General features: G+C 27.4%; 1 protein-coding gene across 2 annotated transcripts in view; it reads right to left on the bottom strand.

Moving 5' to 3' along the window:
- The window catches only part of alpha-Spec (alpha spectrin), a 70,338-nt gene that overhangs the window by 25,060 nt on the left and 23,671 nt on the right, over positions 1–21,607 (bottom strand). Inside the window, exons 17-31 of one of the 2 annotated variants that reach the window (XM_087158771.1) lie at positions 18,910–19,084; positions 16,786–16,854; positions 16,425–16,668; positions 15,513–15,635; positions 15,303–15,370; positions 14,240–14,389; positions 14,066–14,158; positions 12,188–12,322; positions 10,684–10,944; positions 9,042–9,233; positions 7,339–7,575; positions 6,199–6,380; positions 5,185–5,284; positions 3,131–3,172; positions 1,604–1,752 (exon numbers count right to left, since the gene is read on the bottom strand). In XM_087158771.1, coding sequence (XP_087014897.1) covers positions 1,604–1,752; positions 3,131–3,172; positions 5,185–5,284; positions 6,199–6,380; positions 7,339–7,575; positions 9,042–9,233; positions 10,684–10,944; positions 12,188–12,322; positions 14,066–14,158; positions 14,240–14,389; positions 15,303–15,370; positions 15,513–15,635; positions 16,425–16,668; positions 16,786–16,854; positions 18,910–19,084 — 2,220 coding nt within the window. The remainder of the gene's footprint in view (positions 1–1,603; positions 1,753–3,130; positions 3,173–5,184; positions 5,285–6,198; positions 6,381–7,338; positions 7,576–9,041; positions 9,234–10,683; positions 10,945–12,187; positions 12,323–14,065; positions 14,159–14,239; positions 14,390–15,302; positions 15,371–15,512; positions 15,636–16,424; positions 16,669–16,785; positions 16,855–18,909; positions 19,085–21,607) is intronic. The other variant, XM_087158772.1, reaches the window with a different exon arrangement.

Genomic DNA, 21,607 nt, shown 5'->3' with positions numbered 1-21,607 from the left:
AAAACTATTAAACTATTGAAAATAAATGCATTTGAAAAAATTTAATAAAAAAACTATTAAACGATTGAAAATAAATGCATTTGAAAAAATTTAATAAAAAAACTATTAAACTATTGAAAATAAATGCATTTGAAAAAATTTAATAAAAAAACTATTAAACGATTGAAAATAAATGCATTTGAAAAAATTTAATAAAAAAACTATTAAACGACTGAAAATAAATGCATTTGAAAAAATTTAATAAAAAAACTATTAAACTATTGAAAATAAATGCATTTGAAAAAATTTAATAAAAAAAACTATTAAACGATTGAAAATAAATGCATTTGAAAAAATTTAATAAAAAAACTATTAAACTATTGAAAATAAATGTATTTGAAGTTGAGTGGATGAATAAAAAGTTTTTAATTAACGATTGAAAATTTGAACGAGATATAGGGAGAATGTGAACTAATAGCAGGAATTGAAGAAAAAACGTGCTATCAGACAACTATAAAAGTATACATTTGGTGACGTGGACTGCACGTGCTACCACCTAATGTTCTTTATTGAATTTATCTGACACAGAAAATATAAAATAATTAAATATTTAAATGTCAGCAATACAATATTTTTTTGTTCAAACAGAGCTATAAGTTAGAAATTATCACGGATGTTATTTTTAAAATATGTGAAAAATTGAATCGCTTATAGTAAAATTTAAAACAATGACTAAACCTATCAGAAAATTCCATTTTGTTTTTTTGCTCATCCCTATTTTAATGAATAAATTAATATTTGAAAAAAATTGTATTAACATCAAGTGTCATACATTACAAGTTTAAAAAAATGTATTTGAACACTTGAGTGGATGAAAAAAAAGTATTTTATTAATGATTGAAAATTTGAACAAGGAAAATTTATATAAATATAGGGAGAGTGTGAACTAATAGAAGGAATTGAAAAAGTTTCAGTCTAACTCAAATTTTTAAATAGCATATAGAACAGTTTTGAATTTTTTTTAAAAATTTTAAAAGACTGAAAGTTACTAAAATGTGGATTAAATGAGAAGTTTGAAGAATGTGAAGTAAATGAGTTATTTGTACAAAAATTATTATAAACAGCTCGATAATGATTTTTATGCTTTAAAAGTTCAAAAACATGTCATTTGAAAATGTTAGAATCGCCTTGAAGTATCAAAAACAATTCTGCTTTGGAAAGGTGAACAAATGGGTATTAACTCTGGAGTTTCAAAACAATCTAAAGCATTAACAAGAAAATTTGTTTGAATTATCATTAAGTAAAAAATATTTATACTAAGATATCAAAATGCTACTGTTGAAGAAAAACTTCTACCCATAATTTTTACTTTTACAATCAAAAAACAGTTCTATCAATTGAACGGACAAACAAGATATTTTAGTTTCTAACACGCTTAAAATATATTCATTATTTGAAAAACAATTATGAGATGATGAAGCTTTTCCCCCTTATAAACTGATTTTCTATTGTTGATGGTAATTTATTTTGAACTGATGGTAATTTACTTAAATAAAATTTTCTTTCTTAATTAGAATGGTATTCAAAAATAAAACAAAAGTGTCACTAAGGATAGAAAAAATACCGTTCAAGATCTTGTCTCGCATCATTCATTTTTTCCAATTTTTCTTGCACCTCAGGACTGGCATAATGACCACTCTGAAGCAACTGTTGCCCAAACATCTCAAAGGCCTGGAATGTACCAGCGCGAGCATCAATCTCGGTACGGTGTTCCTGAAAAAAACATACAGCATATTATATCAAACCCTTAGTTCAATGAAAGTTACTTTTGTTAGAGAGGCTATGTTAAGACTGCTAGCAGATTTCAAACAAGAAAAATATGTTGTGTCACCAAATATGATGTTAATGATGCAGGAATATTATGACTATAGAGTAAATCAATTATTTTATCAGGGTGCGTAGCCAAATCTTTCAACAATAAATAGGCGCCTTTTAAGTACATTTTAAACCCTCAAAAAATATTTTTAAGCACTATATACATTAACAAAATGCAAACATTTTTTTATAAGATTCAAAAAGACTTTACACGATCATGATAAAATAACCAGTTTCTGACAAAGAACTCTTTTTGTTGTTGTTTATATTAGCCACTATAAAAAGATCAAGAGGTTTTCAGTTTGATATCAGAGGGTGGAAATGAAGCCTGAAATTGAGAAAATCTTGCAAAATGCAGCAGAGTTGCACATGAGAATGCAATAATCTGATCGAACTCAGTTCAGTAGATGCACATACGAACTCGCAAGTATTTTATCAAGCATGTAAAATGATTGGCCCTTTCATACACTATGGACTGACAGTACACCAAAATGAATTGTGAAAAGAACCATGAACCATGTGAAAAGCACGCTTTTGCATAACATGTAGCGAAAATCGATTTGGTAAAAAATATCTCATATTCGAAAATGGAAATTTAAGCACTTTTTAAAAACATCCAATGAAAAAAGCACCTTTAAGGGCTTTTAAAACACGAAAATCGAAAATAAGCACCTTTAAGAATTTTTTAAAATCTATACGCATCATGTTTATAATTACAGCATTGTACTGTTCTTTCTTCTTGGGAGAGTTGGCAAAATGAGCAAGTTATATGGTAAGGAACAGTGGATTAAGTAATATAATTCTATGTTTCATATAAAAGAGCAGCACAATTTGTAGATTTTATAAGTGATGATTACTTCACTGAAATTTACCTAAGAATATATTAGTTTCTTGTGCGTCTTTGAGAACATAATAAAAATGCAGTGATAAAATAAAGCCTAAACTATCAGATAAATGGCGGAAAAACTAAATACATAGCTAGAATGATCACAGAATACGCATCTAGTAGAAGTTAATGGTTTATTTGAAACTGATGAAATCAGCAAAAGGTAATTAAAAAGAACTCATAACAAACATTACATTCAAATAAGCAACACACTACTAGCTAAAACAAATCCAAATAAGTCAAAATTTAATATCTTTCAAGGTGTCAAACAATACAAGCAATAAGTTTAGTAAAAGCCAATATAATCGCAAAAAATAAATAATTTCAGTGTTAAATGGAGAGTTTATTTGTAATTCATTCACAAAGCACAAACACATTCCTCAATAATACCTGTGGGATGCCATAATATGCATCTATTTCTGAACGATAATTCTACATAAAACAAAAATAACTTAAATTCAGTAATAAGAAAAAATCACTAAGTAAAAAAAATTTTAGTTTACATAATGCATAATATACATAATTCTATGTATGCATAATATATACCTCAATTCTGAACTTATCCACCCTAATTCTGAATTTATTATTGTCATCAAAGTAAAAAATAATTCTGTTCTCTAAAAATTTATGTTTAAAATTATCAAAACGTATTAATTTCCTGCAAGATAGATTGAAATTACAATTTTAGACAAATTTTAAAAAAAATTATACTGATGATAAATTTGGGACTTTATAAATAAGTAAAATAATAATAAATAAATAGTTTAAATACATTTAATATCTTTGTTAATTGTTCTAAAATTTAAGTCAGAAACAAACCCTTTTTGTGAAATTTAACTGAAGGAACATGAAGAGCTATCATAAGTTATACATAAATCTTAATTATCTCAGTATTTGCTAGGAAATCACAGAAAGATGGACCACTAAATTATGAGATTAACGAACATTTTGATTAAATTAGTATTTCCTGAATTTTAAAATATCTGTCCGCGTCTTAAAGAGATTTCAGTCAAGATCCTAACTTTACTTTTAAATATCTAACAATTTTGTTTAGGTTTTCTATGTGATAGAGATTTCAATCATTATTATAACTTTATTTTAAGACATCTAACAATTTTGTTCATATTTTTGGTGTAATAGACATATCAATAAAGATCATTATAACTTTACAAGATGTAGAAATGACTGAGAAAACAAATGTATTCGATTCTTAAATAGTCATTACAGGAAAACCAGAGTTCGTTACACTTTACGAATTCGTGCAATTAAGCTAATAAAAACCTCTAAAGTACATCAATTTATTTTCATTCTATAATAATCAATAAAACATTTAAAGCAATCTAATTGTTTTGGAATTTTTTATACTTTGAAATGAGTAATAAACTGATTAGTTTAGAACTAATCAATAAAATTTATTAAACAATTTCATTGTAAAATGTTTTGTAAACTTTGAAATCATTAGTTTTACAAAAAAAACAGATTTTAATCAGACAATCTTGTCATTTCAACTGGATGATTTCAATATGATCAAGCGATTTTTCATTAGTTTTTGAATAATTAGAGAAAGCAAAACTTAGCCAATTGAGGAAAATATTTTTACTCATCCTGGAATTATAATAAGAAGTCCTACTTATAAATTTTTGATGCAGAATAAATGCATTTAATATTACAGTTAAGAATTTTTTTTGCTAAAAAATGAGCAATTGCTCTTTTTAATAATTCCTACCTTCTGGTTAAGTCAATTACAAATATTTAGAGCAGTGTTCCTCAACCTTTTTGATATAATGGACCCCTTTTAAAAATTCTTAAGAAGTCATAGACCACCCCCCTGTGAAAAAAATAATTGCAAAAAACGTCAATTATTAGAAAACATTTAATTTTATTATTTTAATAGTATACAAAATTTTTAAAATTAAAATTTTTAATGTGAAGTTTGCTGCTGCTTTTCTTTACTTAACAAATTGAATTGGGGGATGGTTTTCAACAAAGCAAACGGGCATATCATGTTCAACATTCAATCGATTTCGATGTTATGTTTTTTTTTTTGTCACAATTGTGGAAAGTCCTACTTCTCAAAGATACACAGTAGCAAACGGAATTATAGCTGCCATAACTCGCTTTACAAGCAATGGGTAGGCTTCCAAACGATTTAAAAATTAGGAGTAGTCAGCGGACCCCCAAAATATAAGTCATGGACCCCTTAGGGGTTCATGAACCACAGGTTAAGAAACCCTGATTTAGAGGGAGAATCGAAATCGACTATTTTTTTTAAATCAGATTTGAAATTTTTTATTTTATTGCCGCCCATGAACAGGAAAAATAAATAAATATATTAAATGTGCGTAAGAGCAATTTCGGTGTGTCAATCATACATCACTGAAAATTGAAGTTTTGAAACATAACATGCCTCATTCTGAATGAAATGTAAGAAATTTATATCTCACCTGATGTCTTTCAAGTAAAGCTTCTGCCCCAGTAACATCACTTGCTAATTCTTCGGAGAACACAAGACTCATCATGCTCTGTATCCAAGACATTAAATCTCTGAAAAACATTTGGCAATTTTTAAACATCAGTTCTATGCATACCATCAAAAAAATTTGCTTGTTTTTTACTTTCAGTTGTTTTAGTTTTCAGTTTTTTTTAAAAACACATTTTCGGCCAAAGGTGCACAAATATTTTTTTATTAACACTTTGACGAATATTTTTCACTAATTTTATTTTTCAGCTACTGTCAAGGGTCCTGAAGACATCTATAAAATATTAGCAATTCAATTAGAGTAAAACTTTCTGTTGAGGAATCTTCAAACTACTGAAGCTTATTAACTTAAAATAGTTATTGGCAAATGAAATTTTTGAAAAATGCATAATTATTCCTTTTGAGATTTATCATATGTTTTTATGATGGATTAAAGTTGCAAGTCAGTAAATAAAAAAACAAATTTCATAAAAAAAGAATAAGCGTTCAACTAAATGGTTTGTTCATCGATTTAGTGAATGCTGTCTATACGTACTATTTTATTTCCTAAATAAAATATAATTTTTCATGAATTAAATTCTTTTGTGTCTTAATGAATGTAATGCAAGTATATTTCAATTAAAATAACACCACATTTTATAAAGTTTCTATGCTTGGCCTTAAATGGGTTAAACTTGCAATCTTTTAAATGAAAACTGGATGCTACTTCTCATTAGTTCATAGCTGTTAAATTGCAATCAGATGTTAACTTACAAAGAAAATGAAACAAACGATACTCATCATAGAATTAAAGGATATTAGAATATATAAATTGTTCAACACTCAAATTATTATTAATATTTAACACTAAAATAGAATAACATAGTTGTGCGAAAATAGATTTAAAAAAAAAAGGTACGAATGTAAACCCCAATTTCTAGTGGGAAAAAAAAACTTTTTTCTTTTGAATCAAAATAATAGTTATATATCTAAGCAATACCTGTAGTCAGCTAAGAATCGTTGTAAATCGTATGAATCTAGAAGTTTTTCCTTGCGGGCGTTTGCTTTTGCAGTAAGCTGTGTCCATTCTTCATTAATTTCTTTCTGTTTGATATAGATCAATTCTGCTGAATCAGGATGAGTTTGCATAAGTCTACTGGCAGTGTCATCTAAGCTTCTTATCTATCACAATTAATAAAAACCATTTATTTAAACATAAATATTTTAAAGACAATACTAATTAAAAAATATCTTTGTTCTATAACACTCAATTCAATAAATAAAACAAATAACATCAGCATAATAAGCCGAAGTAAAAAAAAAAAATTTTTCGCAACTAAGAAAAAATATTTATGTTTATTGACGCCTGACTGTTATATTGTAATTTCTAAGCCTGGTTGTAACCTATTATTTTATTTTTAAAATGATTGATTTGATGTGAAATTATTCGTTAGTGGAGTGGGGTTTTGCAGAGGCAGATTAATTAAAAAAATTTATTTCTAATCAAAAGGCAACATTATGATGAAAAATATTCACTAGATAAATTACCTTACTACTAAATTTATCACTACAGAGATGACTCACATAACTGTTTACATTAAACTATTTATCAACAATCATTAACTTGGCCATGGTTTAAACCATCCTATCCAAAATCCATCTATAAAAATTATGCCACAATTTAAAACAAAAATGTATCATGAAAAATAAAAAGTTAATTTTCGAACAAAAAACAAAACGAAGACAAGTTTTTGTTTTATTAAAATAGTTTATTATTTTTAATATTGCATTATTTATCCTTATGCAAGAACATAATTTATCAGTATTAAAAGCATATTTATTCATATTCTAGAGCTCAAAGGTTATAAATCTTTTCCTATTATATTATTTTCTTTTAATAAGTCAAAGCAAAATGTATAAAAAAATATCAAATAATTATTAATATATGCAATTATTATGTGTACAATGGTTACACCTATAGAATATTTACCTTTTACCTAAGTTCAAGGTTTTGGACACCTTCCAAAACCAGTTTAGCATGCTGAAAACCTCAACCCTGTGACATGTGTTAGCTGCTGTATTTAATTATTAATTTTGATCACTTTACGCAGACTTTTATCACAGAAAAGGAACTACTTACTCTATCTCCCAGAGCAGCAAGATCTCTTTCCAATCCTTCATGTTTCCTTTGTAAAGTTTGGACACTACGCAAATCTTCACCACAAGCTTCACTATTCAGGTTGTCATCTTTTTCCCTTATCCAGTCTTTGGTTTCATCCACATCACGCTGGAATCTCTGCACTTCATGGGCAGAGCCCAGCTGAGTCGCTCTTTCTTGAGACACATTCTGGACTTCTTGCCATTTACGATTCACATCCTAAAGGAGTAAATAACTATCATAAATTTACGTTTACACAATACATATTTTTCTATATTTAAAGGGTTGCCACAGAAAAAAATGAATATAGTTGCTTTTAGTAGCCCAAAGCACGAAAATAGTTGCCTAAATAAGAACAAAATTATGTCTAAAATTTTATTAAGCTACTAAATTGTCATCATGATCCATTTAGTCCAAGTTGGTGGCAAAAATGATACTCTTTATAGAAACATTAGTGTTCTAGCACTAAATTTTTATATCAAAAAAATTAGTATATTAGCAGAAAATTAAGTACTTTTAATTACTAGAAATCATTCAAAAGAATGTTTTTTCATTAAAAAAAACATACTTTTCCTAAAAAAATTTCAGTTTAACCAATAATTGATTTAGAATATATATATATACATACATATATATATCACGAAGAGTGATTATTCAAATTTGAAATCCACACATCGTAATAGCATATTAAAAATTGCATTTTTTAAAATCGTGCAGAATTTCAAAACAATCGCAGTTGAAAAGACGATCAAGAAACAAAATAGATTTACAATGGAATCTGTACAACTTAAGCGCATAAAAAAGTGAGGAAATTTGCAATTTAAATTTTTTTATTTTTTAAGAAAAAAAAATTCAGGCAAAAAAAGTTGCCATAGTCGGCTTAGGTCAAGACTAGATGCAAATAGTCTCATTTTAGTAGTCTGGTAACCCTGTAATTGGTGATATTCGATGTCAAGAAGATTTATAATTAAATTTTTCTTTTTAAAACTACGTTTCTCAAATCATACAAAATACATCTTTACATCAAAGGGTTAAAATCAATAAAATATATTTATAAATTAAAGCTCTGACAAAACATATTGTTAATAATTAATATTATGAAGAAAAAACATTTAATTTAAAACAGATAAAATTAGATAATTATAAACAAATAACTGAATAAATGAAATCATAATTGTCTCTATTTGAGATAAATATCCTAATAAATAAGCAAAGACCAAATTTGTAAGTTAGATATCAAATAAAGAATTATTCAAAACAAGAAACATGAAAAAATAAATTTTTTTAAATTAATTTTGATAGAACAAGATTTTCTTCACTATTTAATACACCAACTACATAAGTTTTTTAAAAAAATACTTACATTGAATAAACAGATGATAAACTAGAAGCCTTATACCACTTTTTTCCTGTTTAGTCAAACTTTTTTTCATTTTAGTCTACTTTGACTATCATATAAAAATTTATGTACATAACCTTATCTCATAATTAATTTCTCTGGGGAAAAAACTTTAAAAACACTAACACAACTGCAATATATATACACATTGTACAAACATATTTTTGATTTAACTATGCATATTTCTTTAAAAAATATATATAGTTAAGTAAAATAAAGTTTTTTTTTTTTAATATGTTATGGTTTAAATCCTATGTCAACTCTGAATAATGAGAAAAGTTCTCACTTCAATCTGAGTTTGAATTTTCTGTGCAGCTTCAGTGTGACCAGATTGCATCAATCGACTCGCGGTTTCATTCATCTGCTGTAACCTCGCTTCATTGGTTTGTAGCTCAGCTCGGAAATCATCAAAATTCTTCTGCATTACTTCAACTTGTTCTAAATCTTCTCCCACATCTTGTACTTGGGCTATTTGCTCCTAAAGGAATACATACATTAAAATAGTTATTTTTTTAGTTCAAATTCATGCAAAGAGTATTAAAATGTGTCAAACTAATTAAAAAATCCTAATGTAAGTTAGCATTAATGCACATACTTTCCTGTGGCTATTTAAGCTGTCAAAAATGTGATCCTTTTCTAAAGGGTTTTCTGGTTTAAAAATTTTAAAAAAAAAAATCTAATTTATTTTATTGCATATAATGAAGTACATGATGGCAAAACCATCGTGTCCAGAAACGATTTGATATAGTTGAAACATACGACCATTGAACCTGCCACAGTGCGCTGCTGAGGACATCATTTACCAAGTTACGTGCTTTTTTTATATGTTTAAATTACAAAACTTTTTTAACTAGCTTTTTTAACTATCATTCTGAGAAAAAAAGCTTTTTTCAGATTTTATTTGATTATAAGTATAGTAACATTCATACATAATCGTTAATTTTTGGTCTCTTCTGTTTCAAATAATACAGTATGGAGATTGAGCTAAGATCATCCACCAGTGCAGGGTATGACAGTGTCTGTCCTCTTCCTCGTCATTTTTATAGTTAATTTATAAAACCGTTAAATAATTATACCAGTTATCCTTTCAGGTCAATAAAAAAAGGTTTAAAAATGGGGCGTAAATCGAATCTAAACTAGAAGAGCACCTTTAAGATAGAAAAATGAGTTATTATTTAAATTACAATTAATGAATACCAAAAAAAAAAAAAAAAACTTAGAGGAAATCTTATTTTCCAGTAAAAAACAATAATAATTTTTTGAAAAAAATAAAAGATTGCATAACATTAACAGAAAAAATAAATTTGAAAGAAAATTTAAAAATTATGATTTTATTTTCTCACTTTATCTACCAGTGATTAGATCTTTACATAGTGTCAGCTTATAAAAACATGTGCTATGCCATGAGATCATCAAATATGCAACAACTGAAATAAAATGTTCTAAATTGCATTGATGAAAAACAAAAGAAAAAGTATTACACAATGCATATTGTAACTTTTTGAGCTTTTGAGACAGAGACTACCCCTTTGGAGAAAATATATTAAATAAAAAATAAACCAGCTTTATGATACAAAAATAGTTTCCTCTGAAAGTAAACTATTCAATTCCTCTGAAGTAAACTATTTAAGGAGGCAAAATTGAAATATAAATGAACATTCTTACTTTGAATGAATAGCCTTAACTGTGTTTAATATTTCTTCTGATTTTTTCTTTATTACTCTTTTCAAAAAAGGAACAATTTTTAGAAAGAAAAAAAAAACTTATCAGCTAAGGTGAATATAATAATATTTCAAATTAAATATCAAATGAAAAATTGCTGTAAATAACTTATTTTGTAGATAAAATTTTAAAAGAGTGAGTTTTCTAATAAGCATTTTAAACTACAATAGCTAAAGATCAAAGAACACAAAGAGAAGTAGATTTACCTTATCCTTGAGCCACTGCGACAGTTCTGCTGCTTCTCTCACCAACTGATAGGCCTTGCAGGATTCTTCCAGTTTATTGCGTCTTTCCTGCCCAAGTCCCATGAGGGATTCATACTGGGTCTCTATCTGTTGTTGCCTAGCAGATATGTTGTTGGTGTCTGCAAGATTCTGTTGACTGGAAGATAGGCCAGCCTCTATCTTCTTCACGTAGGCAGCAGGAACAAAACCCTGCCTGTCATTCACTTCCACTTTCCACCAATCCTGAAAACAATAATGGTTATTACATGCCGAATGAAAAAAAAACTGACATACCATTCAACAAAGAAGATTTATAAACATACTAGCCTTTATTAGGGATGAGTTTGGAAAAAAAGACGAAAATAGAAAACCAAAAATGTTGTGTGCAAAACAAATTTTAAATAAAAAAAAATTCACTAAATTTTATCAAGTGTATGCAAGAAGCATATATCCGTAGAGCATTATCTATATTTTAATGAAAATACCGAATTATGAACAGTGCTAAATAAAAATTTTAATTTTTTTATTTGTTATTATTATTTATTTTATCATAATTTTTTTGTGAATTCCAACCTGGATGTGAAATTTTTAAATCGCGTGAATATAAATTCCAATGGGTGATTTTTCCAAGCGCTTGAATACAAATCAAGATATGTTATTTCATATCGCGTTAATACGAATCGAGATGTATAATTTTAAATCGAGTGAGTGCAAATTTAAATAATGCAATTTTAAATAGAGTCAATATTCTATCGCGATATGATTTTCAAATCCTAAATGTAATTTTGAACCTCGTTTACATAGATACAAAAATGCACAAATTAAAAAAAAAAAAAAGAGAGATTTTTCAGAAGTTTGAGAAGAAGCAAAATTTTCTTAGAAAAGCGGAATTTATTTATTTATTTATAAATATTTCTTAAAAATTAGCAGAATTCCACCAAAAAGCAAAAAAAAAACTCCTCCTTGCTTTTTAAAGTCAGCGGCATTCTTAACATAGGGTGGAGGGAGGAATTTTGAAAATAATATGCAGCTCTTTGCTGACTTACACAAAAGCAGTCAAGGAGTAACAGGCAAACCTTTCAACATTGTATAATAGATCTTAGAAGTATAGCTTAGGGGGGCACAAGCCTACGCGAAATTTAAAAATATATATAAAAAAAATAGATAACATATGGTAACTATTTAAATTTCAGAAACTGTTAAATATTATATAAAATAAATATTGTCTAAAATACTGAATATTTAAAATGTCTCTAAGCATTTTATAGAGAAAAAATTAGATACTTCTGAGAATATTACTTAGATATGGCAAAGATTCTGACGATGAAAATGGCAGACTCCATATTATATTAAAGATTGCCCAAGCTCCACTAACTATACACCTAGCTATATTTTTATCTGGTAAACTTTCAAATGAAGACACACGGATAATAGTAAGGGCCACAACACATTTTAGAATCCTCTATACAAATATATATATATTTACCTTGTTGTTACTATTCAAGAGAGTAAGAACATCTCCTTTTTTCATTGATACTTCTCTTGGACTTTTTTCAATGTAGTCATACAAGGCCATCACAAATTCTTTACCGGCATGATCTACTACCGGGCGCTCTTGTTGCTGAAAACAAAAATCAAGATGTCACAACTGTAGAAAAAAAAAATTCTTAAACGATCTTCACCATAAAGAATAAGCTAACAGCTTTATTTGGATAACATATATAATAATGTTTAGATAACGTAATATATTAATGTATAATGTTTATAATAACGTAAGTAAAAGTAGTCACAATCTGAAGGAAAAGAAAAAGGTGTCCGAAATCCTTAATGTTAATTTTGCTTTGCATGTTTTACTGTATCCCTGTAACTATTTTAGCAAACCAAAAATTTTTGACATAGAATTATTAAACTAGTTAATTCAAAGATATTTCCATGCAAAAATTATTTATAATGGTTTATTATTATTAAACTTTGAAGAAAAAAAAGTTAACTTACATTAAAAAGCTTTTGAATTATAAGATATTTGAAACTAGGTAATTTCAAATGACAAAATACCAACGTTTCAAAATTTAGTTATTCACAAACTATTTGAATGAGTTTATTCACATTTTGTATTCTGCCATTTTAAATTCCGCAGTTTAATAATATTTGAAAATTTGCATACCTTGCAACTCAAAAGTTTTTCAGAAACCTATAAAATCTGTGTTTTGACAAACATAAAAAACTTTTTTATGTATGGAATTACCTTTGGATAAAAAAAGTTTTTATTTTTATTCAGAAACTTAAAGGTTTTAAATTCTCCAAAACATGGTAAAATGCGAAAAAGTGAAATTAACATGAAGGAGACCATAATTTCAATTGCTCTCCTTACTAAACGATTGTGGCTATAATTTCTGAATTGTAAATCCAAATGTTGAGAATTATAAATTGAAACACATCAGAAAAAAAGATGTTTTTATTCAAAGAGAGTATGTTAATGTATCTTGTTTAGTAATTTTTAGTTTGTCCACAAATAATTAGCATCTTTTAAGTCAATCCCTTGAAGGGGTATGTGTGCATGTTAGAATAAGAAAATAAATTCATTAGATCAAAAGTGTTAAGCACTTTGCACACTGTAAATAATTATCTACCTTCAGTTTTCACAGATGAACTAAACAAATGTCTTCATATCTAATAATAAAAAGTAACTTTATTCATTAATTTTCCATTTTTGGGTATGCAATATATACAAGGTAATCTCTCATTCTGAAAGGAAGAGATATATCAGATCTTGTTTCATAAATTTTCTTTTTTGTTGATAAAATTACAAAGAATACAACTGTGCAATTAGTATTTTGTAAAAAGATTAGTTAGTGTTCTGTGTTGGTCTGTTAGTAAATTTTTCAAAATTACTTTAGTTGCACAATTTACAGCATTGAAAGAATTACTTTTCAGTATGAAGCAAATCAGTTCTTTAGAGTTAAACATAAATAAAGGCATATTTTTTTTAAAGAAAAAATCTTAAATCTAAATAATCTAAAATAAAAATAGGGTGTTTAATTATCTACCTAAAATAGTATATTTTCATTGCTTTAAATTTAAAATTCTAATAAATAAAAATTCCAATAATATTCTAATAATTTAAAATTCCAATCTAATAATGTAAATTTTTTGCTTTCCTCTTTTTATCTAAAGATAGGCTGATACAATCATCAAAAGTTTGTTAAAAAGGATAAAAAAAATTTAAAAAAAAGAGTTAGAGAGAGAGAGAATGAAGATTAAAGAATATAATAATTATCAAAAACAAAATCTGAGAGAACAAGGGAATAGAACTCTTAAAATTCAAATTATATCAGTAAGACACACATCAAATTTGGTTACTTACTCGGCAAGAATGAGCCTGCTCTTTCAGTGACAGTATAGTATTTCCAAAAGCTTCCAAATCAGCCATCAAAGCTTCATGTTTTTTCAGCAAAGACTACAAATAAAGAGCAAAATTATAGGTATAGATAGAGATTAGGTAGTTTTTTTGTCTGAGACATTACAATATGTTTAATACTTCAGTGGAATCTTCATCCTTTCCAAAATCTTGACTTCCGACAATAGGCTCTTTCTCTTTCATCCAGGACTCGGCCTCATTTGCATCAGCAAAGTACTGGTGAGCTTGAAGAGAATCCTCTAAATCCTGCTTTCTTTGCAAAGCTTTATCCTATGCAGAAAAAGTGATCATTGTAAATAAAATTAATTAAAATAAATGTAAATAAAATTTGGGTTCCACCAGTGATAAGTTTAATTTGTTAGAGGAAAAATTTAAGGCCAGAGCTTGGTTTTTGTATTAACTCAAGTAAGACTTGACTTAGTCCATTTTTAAATATTGCCTGATTTAAACATGGATAGTTAGAACATGAAAATTTTGTTACTATTAATTTTGTTTAAGTCACTGCGCAGAGATGATTTTGAAAACTTTCTTATTTACAGTTCAAAATATGCTCTTGCCGCTAAAGCCTTTAGCATTGAGTCTCTAAGTTCTCGACACTTAAATTGAATTGTTACATGAATAGCAATGCTAAACATGTTTGTGTGCATTTCTATACACGCACACACACATAAAAAAAAAATAATTAGACACTAAGAGACAAAGAAAATGATGGATAATACATTAACGAAAGCGTGTGGTATTTCATTTGGTTTTAAATTATGCGCAAAGTTTTAGAATCGTCTAATAACTAAAATTTAGTAAATTAAAAAAAAATATCAAATAGATTTAATCACAAGAATGTTTATTCACATGAAAAAGGTAACTGGCCTTGCTGTGTTAGGGTTCTATAATAAGGACTGTTACCAAATTCTTATCCAAGCCCAGGTAGGAAAATTATAATTCTTAACCAATGCAATTATGCTTTTAAAAAAAGATGGTAGATGATGCTTTTTTGTTATTGAACAATTTGTAAATTGCTTTTAAGATCTTGAGACAAAATCTGTCTAAAATGTCCATAGAAAAATACAAAGCTGCCAAAAAAAATCTATATAATTTTCCTTTTTAAGTAAACTAAATTAGATTAGTGTATAATCATGAGCAGATAAGAGCATGTCCTAAAATAAGAACAATGATGAATAAATACCTTCAAAGCTTGCCATTTTTCATTCAATCCACTCAATCGTTTTTGTATGTCGTTCGATGCGAAATGACCTAAAAGGAAAATATTGATAGTAAATAAAATTTTATACATTAAACTGAATATATTTAAAAATATTTGAAAATAACAGAAGGATTTTTCATTTATTTGTTAAATCTAACTTTGAAATTGACAAAAAAAAATTAATTTAAATACCTTCTTGCACCATTTCATCCCCACATTGGCAGACAGAGCGTACTCTGTTTTCATGATTATTGATTTCTGCTAACATGGCTTGATGTTTCTTAATCAAATTTTGAACACCAATCAGATCTCTACCTGTAATAATAATTTGATTATGTGATGACTTCAAATATATTGCAGCATACTTCTGGAAAAAAACTGGGTATCAATTGCAAACATAAACAAAATTGAAGAATTTTTAGATATATTACAGAAAACAACTAAAAATAATTTAATATTAACAATTAAATTTAAACAAAATAGAATAAGGTAATTTTCGACACATTTGAACCAATAATTGTATTTTCTAAATTTCTACCCTTGTGAGTTCGTTGAAAATGTTCAGTGTAAGAAGATTTCAGAGCTTAAATTTAAAAAAAATAAAATAAATGAAAGAGTGGGCTTAAAGGGTTGAATCAAAACAGCTAAATACTACTTAAACTTAGATTCATATTAAGGATGCTGGTCAATATAATTTTTAAAGTTTACTTTTTTCAAAATCAAAATATTCTCAATTTTTTCTGGTCATACGGACAGATAGCTACATTTTCTTAATTTCTACCCTTGTAAGTATATTGAAAATTTTCAGTGCAAAAAGATTTCAGAGCTTAAAATTAAAAAAAAAAAAAAAAGGAAGAAAGTTTACTTTTTTCAAAATCAAACATTTTCTCAAAATCTATACATAAATGTGATTTCTTGAAACTTCTGTACCTTGGATTTCTGGAGCACAATCATCTCTGTCCAACCCATTCTATTGTAGTGCCCTAGAGGCATTTTTTTTAAAAAGAACTTTTAAATCCAGGAGAGTAATGTACATTGTGTGAATTAGGACACTCCAATTATTTGCAAGTATTAAGAGCAACTTTAAAAAGGTAGAAACCATACCTCGATTAGTAGAAGCAGCAATAGGTTCCTTTTCTCGAATCCAAGCCTCCTCATCCTCAATATCTCTGTACAACTGCTGCACTCTCAGAGAGTCTTGAAGTCTCTGGCGTCTAGTGGTGATGGGCTTTTGCAAAGCATTATAACGCTCAACTAGCGCCACCTGTTTATTCTGAATTGAAACTGCATCAAAATGACCACGTTCAACAAAATTTGTGGCCTGGATGATGACTCCATCAATGCGATCCTAAAACCAATTCAACCGATTTATACATCAAGATTGTTTCTTTGAAAAAATTTAAGAAACTAGTACTCAAACTAGTACTAGTACTTTAATCAAATTGATGAAGAGGGGAAAAATTACCTGATGAGAGGCAATATCTGCTTCCAATAAAGCATGTTTCTTTATCAAGTTTTGTACGCTTGTTAAATCCTGCAAAAAGATATTTATAATGTTAATAATTCAAAAAAAACTGTTACATTAAACAACACTGATTATCACAAGACAAGATTGTTGATATTGTTTCTCCAAAATTTTAAAGAACTAGTTGTGTTTAATGAAATTAAAGTTAAAATAATCAGTTCTACTTTAATAATATCAACTTCTTAGGACCTAAAATTATTTGAATTTTTAAAATGTGCAGAATCATTCTCCAAAGATGACATGACTAAAAAATAACTACCTTTTCATAAAGTCTGCTTTAAATAATATTTTAAAAAAAAGAGAGAGAGAGAGAAAGAAAGAAAGAAAAGAGGTGGTTTTCTTGCAACCATGATTTAGTGATTTTTTTAAGTTCATTGATCAATTTTCTATTTATTTGCAAGTGTGTGATATTGAAACACTCAAGTTGGGGAAAGTTATTCTTCACTTACATCAACCAAAGGCAGGGTGCATAGCCAAATCTTTCAACAAAAAAAAAAGCAACGTTTAAGTACTTTTTAAGCTAGCACTCAAAAAATATTTTTAAGCACTATATACATTAACAAAATGCAAAATAGCTTTAGAAGACTTTACATGATCATGATAAAATAACAAGTTTCTGACAAAGAACTCTTTTTTTTATCATACTAGTCATCATAAAAAGATAGAGATTCTTCGGTTCGATTTCAGAGGGAAGAAAATGAAGCCGGAAATTTAGAATCTCTTGCAAAATGCAGCAGAGTTGCACATGATAGTCCAAGAATAATTCCCACTGAATCCCGCTCAGTATATATATATGCGGACCCGCAAGCATTTCATCAAAAGGTACAACGGTGCACCAAAATGCATTGAGTTTGAATGATTTGTGATAACATTAAAAAGAACAATATGAAAACCACGATTTTGCATAATACGTGGTGAAAATCAACATGGTAAAGAAAAAAAATTTTGATTTTTGTAGAGAGAAAATTAAGTACTTTTAAAACACACCAAATAAAAAAAGCATCTTTACCGGCTTTTAAAAAAACGAAAATCTAAAATAATAAGCACCTTTAAGCACTTTTTAAAAACACTACACACCCTGCAGAGGTGTTTGTGGTAGAAAGTGAAAAATTCTGAAAATATTATTAGCAAAAAATCAATATCAATTTATATATCGTACATGTTTAATATTCAACATAACTTTTTGAACTAACATTTATAATGAAACTACCAACTATCACACTTTTATAGTAACTAATTCAAGAAAAAACTCACTTCTTACAAGAATTGCAATATTGGATTGTAAAATAAGAGTGAATATGAATCGCGATATTGGACTCTAAAATCTGGTGAAAATGAATCGCGATGTTGAATATTAAAAAAGCAAAAATAAAAATTACAATGATAAATTTTTAATACGAATATGCAAATAAGATTCAGTGCATAATTATTAGATCGTGTGAATATGAATCACAATTCATAGTTTTTAAATCACCTATAAATGCAAAAATTAATGTTTGATATTACAATCAAGCGAATACAAATATTGGATTTTAAAAACGCGAGAATACGAATCACAGCATTGGATTTTAATACGAATACGCAAATATGAATCACACTGCATAATTATTAGATTGTTTGAATACGAATCGCAATGCATAGTTCTTAAATTACCCATGAATGCAAAAATTTATGTTTCATATTACAACATTGATTATTCACATTACAGAATACGAGTCGCAATATTGGATTTTAAACTCGCGTAAACGCAACATTTGGTTTAGAAAAGCGCTAATACAAATCGTGATATTGGATTTTTAAACCACATTAATAGTAATTGCGATGTGTGATTTTTTAAATCATGTGAATACAAACTGTGGAATTCTGCCATATTTGAGTAAAAAACACATACCCTGCTTCTAGTTTTTAGACCTGGAAGAATGTTGCAAAAAACCTGTAATTCCGGGTTACCCACAGAATACAATCACCCCTGACGAGCATGTTGTTTACACCATCTTATTAGGACAAAATTGTAAAAGAATACATGTCACATAACTTAAAAAGAAAAGAAACAAAAATTTGTACCTTTCCATAATCTTCAGATAAGAGTTGTCCCTCTACTTCAGATAGCCAGATTTCGATATCTTCAATACCTCTATTGAATTGTTGTTGGGCAGCTGCCTCATTCAATTTCGATCCTTTCCTCTCAGTTGCCTCAACAAGTGATTTCCACAAATCCAATATTTCCATCATACGTTCACTAACAAAAAAGAAAGACACTTCTTTAGTCATATAAAAAAAGTGGCTATCAAGCATTGTATTTATCTAACTGCCCACTTTTAAAACAATTCAGTTACTATCATAACTTTTATTTTATTTTTCAATATTTAAAATGCTTTTTAAATAAAAAAAATTACAACAGTAAAGTTTAATAACTTTCATTTAAGTCTACTATCCTTTCAATTATAATGTTCAAATAGACTGAACTGGCTCATGCTAATTATTTGCTATAAACAAGTGTAAAAATAATTAATGAGCTTGTGGGGAGAGAAGTTGCAGGCAATGTCAGTCATCATCCAAGAAAAGATACCCCAAGATAGAATTTAGTTAGCAAGTCTTATATACCAGTGAATTGATGTTTAATCATTGTAGAGGTAGTTCAGCCACAAGCTAATAAATACATAACAAACTAACGTAAATAAACATTGAAGTCAGGTAAAGTAAAAAAAAAAATCTACATTAATAATTGATTCTTCTTGAACAAGTTCCATGTCATAATGTTTGACAGGAAAAGAGCAAAGTTTTTGGAAAAAATATGGGAAATATTTTATATAATATTGGACATATAAGTCCTAATAAGGAAAAAATATTGGACATATAAGTCCAATATTTTCTCCAAAAACGTTGCTCTTTTCCTGTCAAACATTATGACATGGAACTTGTGGAACATTATGACATGGAACTTTTAACATTTGAGGTACCTATAAAGGTACCTCAAATTAATGTATTTTCACTGAATTTTTAGGTATTTTAATAAGGAACATGCATGGTATTTTTTAATTTTTTAAAATGGAACATCAAACCATTTTATGACGATAGACACCAATTTCAGTTCAGTGGGTCAACTAGTTATTTTGTAATAATATTTAAAATTGCACGATTAGTCACGCAACCTAAAACGCAGTTAGGTTCTTGAAATCAGAATATAGGAAAAATACGACTCCCATCACCTTCTGATACAGAAAAGGAGCATGCTGTCGCTCATAGTACATTGATATTAAATCTCAAAAATAAATCCAAACACCTACAACAAAAATTGTTTTATATCACGTTGTAATAGCTTTACATTTAACACAAATTACAAAATTTAATAATATAAATATAAATGTACCAAAGTCGAAAATGACAAAGCCATCAGACGTGATGACCAAAAATAAGGGGAAAAAATTGTTAACTATCTGAAACTTTATTATTTTGTTGCAAAACCATTATACAGCATTTAGTAATATTTTAACTTTATAAGGATGTTTTTTTATGATTAAGCTTTTCTGAAGAAATCATTCATTATGCTAAATTACAATGTTTATGAAATGATCTTTTTATGAAATGCCTTTCTTATTTAATTCTTGGAAATGAAAGGATTTAATTCTTAAAGAGTAATTGTGTACAGGTTATTCCTTTTTATAAATAATTTCTTTCTTACAAAAACAATGTATTTCGTCTCGTTCCGCTTAAACTACGTTATCTAAAAAATATGTTCTTTTGGTTTTCACTTTATTGAAATCGAAATTTTAAGAGATAAAAAAAATTCACTTTATTTTTGTGTAGTTGAGCGAGGAAAAATGTAAAAAGAATTGAAATAAAAAAAGGAAGGGGCTTAAAATATTTTGTGCCATTTCTAATAATAATTCAAATATTTCGGAAGTAAACAATAAAAAAAGGTATTTTTTAAAGAAAATTTTTGAACTTTATTTCTATAAAAACTTTTTAATTTCAATTACATTTTAATTTGCTTTATCTGCGATCAAACCAGCCTGGAAAAATTAAGAAAGTAGTTTCGAACTTTTTTTTTTTGCATTCATCAATTTATTTCTTGTCAAGGGCACCTACAAAAATTTTCTCAGAAGGGAGAGGAGAATTCTATCGGTGGAAAAAAAAAAACATTCCTCAAATTTTTAATCATGATTTAAATTTATTTCTGTAATTTTTGAAATTTTAACAAACAATTTTTATAATTTATTCATTGTCACTAAAATACCGAAACAAAATTAGCAATTTTAACAATATTTAAATTTTTAATTATATTATTTAATTAATTATTGTTATTATTTTATTTAATTATTCAAGAGAATGTAGTACTTTATTTAGATCATCTTTATTGAGTTCTTTAAATTTTCTGCACACAAAAAACATTTAGATGTTTTTTTTAAAAATTTTGCATGATTTATTTTGCGAAATGAATTTTGCAAACATATTTTTAGCTAATAATCGTATAAAATTCTAAAATGTAAATTTCGCATTCAATTCATTACCTTGAATAAATTCAAGATTACATATAACAATTGTTACAAATAAATAATCATTTATTTTTTGTAGTTTTTCAGGAGAAAAGGTTTTAGTAAAAAAATAATAACTAAAAATAAATAAGAGATTGAGAACTATTTGAATTTCTCGCGAAAACTTAAAATCTAATTCTTAAATAATTACATTTCCCACCTGGGATAACTATAAGGTGAAAAGTTTCGAAGCAGTTCTTATTTGTAAATACTGACCAGCATACAAA

The sequence above is a fragment of the Parasteatoda tepidariorum genome, chromosome 3, assembly GCF_982258835.1.
Source record: "Parasteatoda tepidariorum strain Cologne lab strain chromosome 3, Ptep-v5.0, whole genome shotgun sequence".
NCBI lineage: Eukaryota > Metazoa > Arthropoda > Arachnida > Araneae > Theridiidae > Parasteatoda > Parasteatoda tepidariorum.
This window is presented reverse-complemented; position numbering and strand designations above follow the sequence as displayed.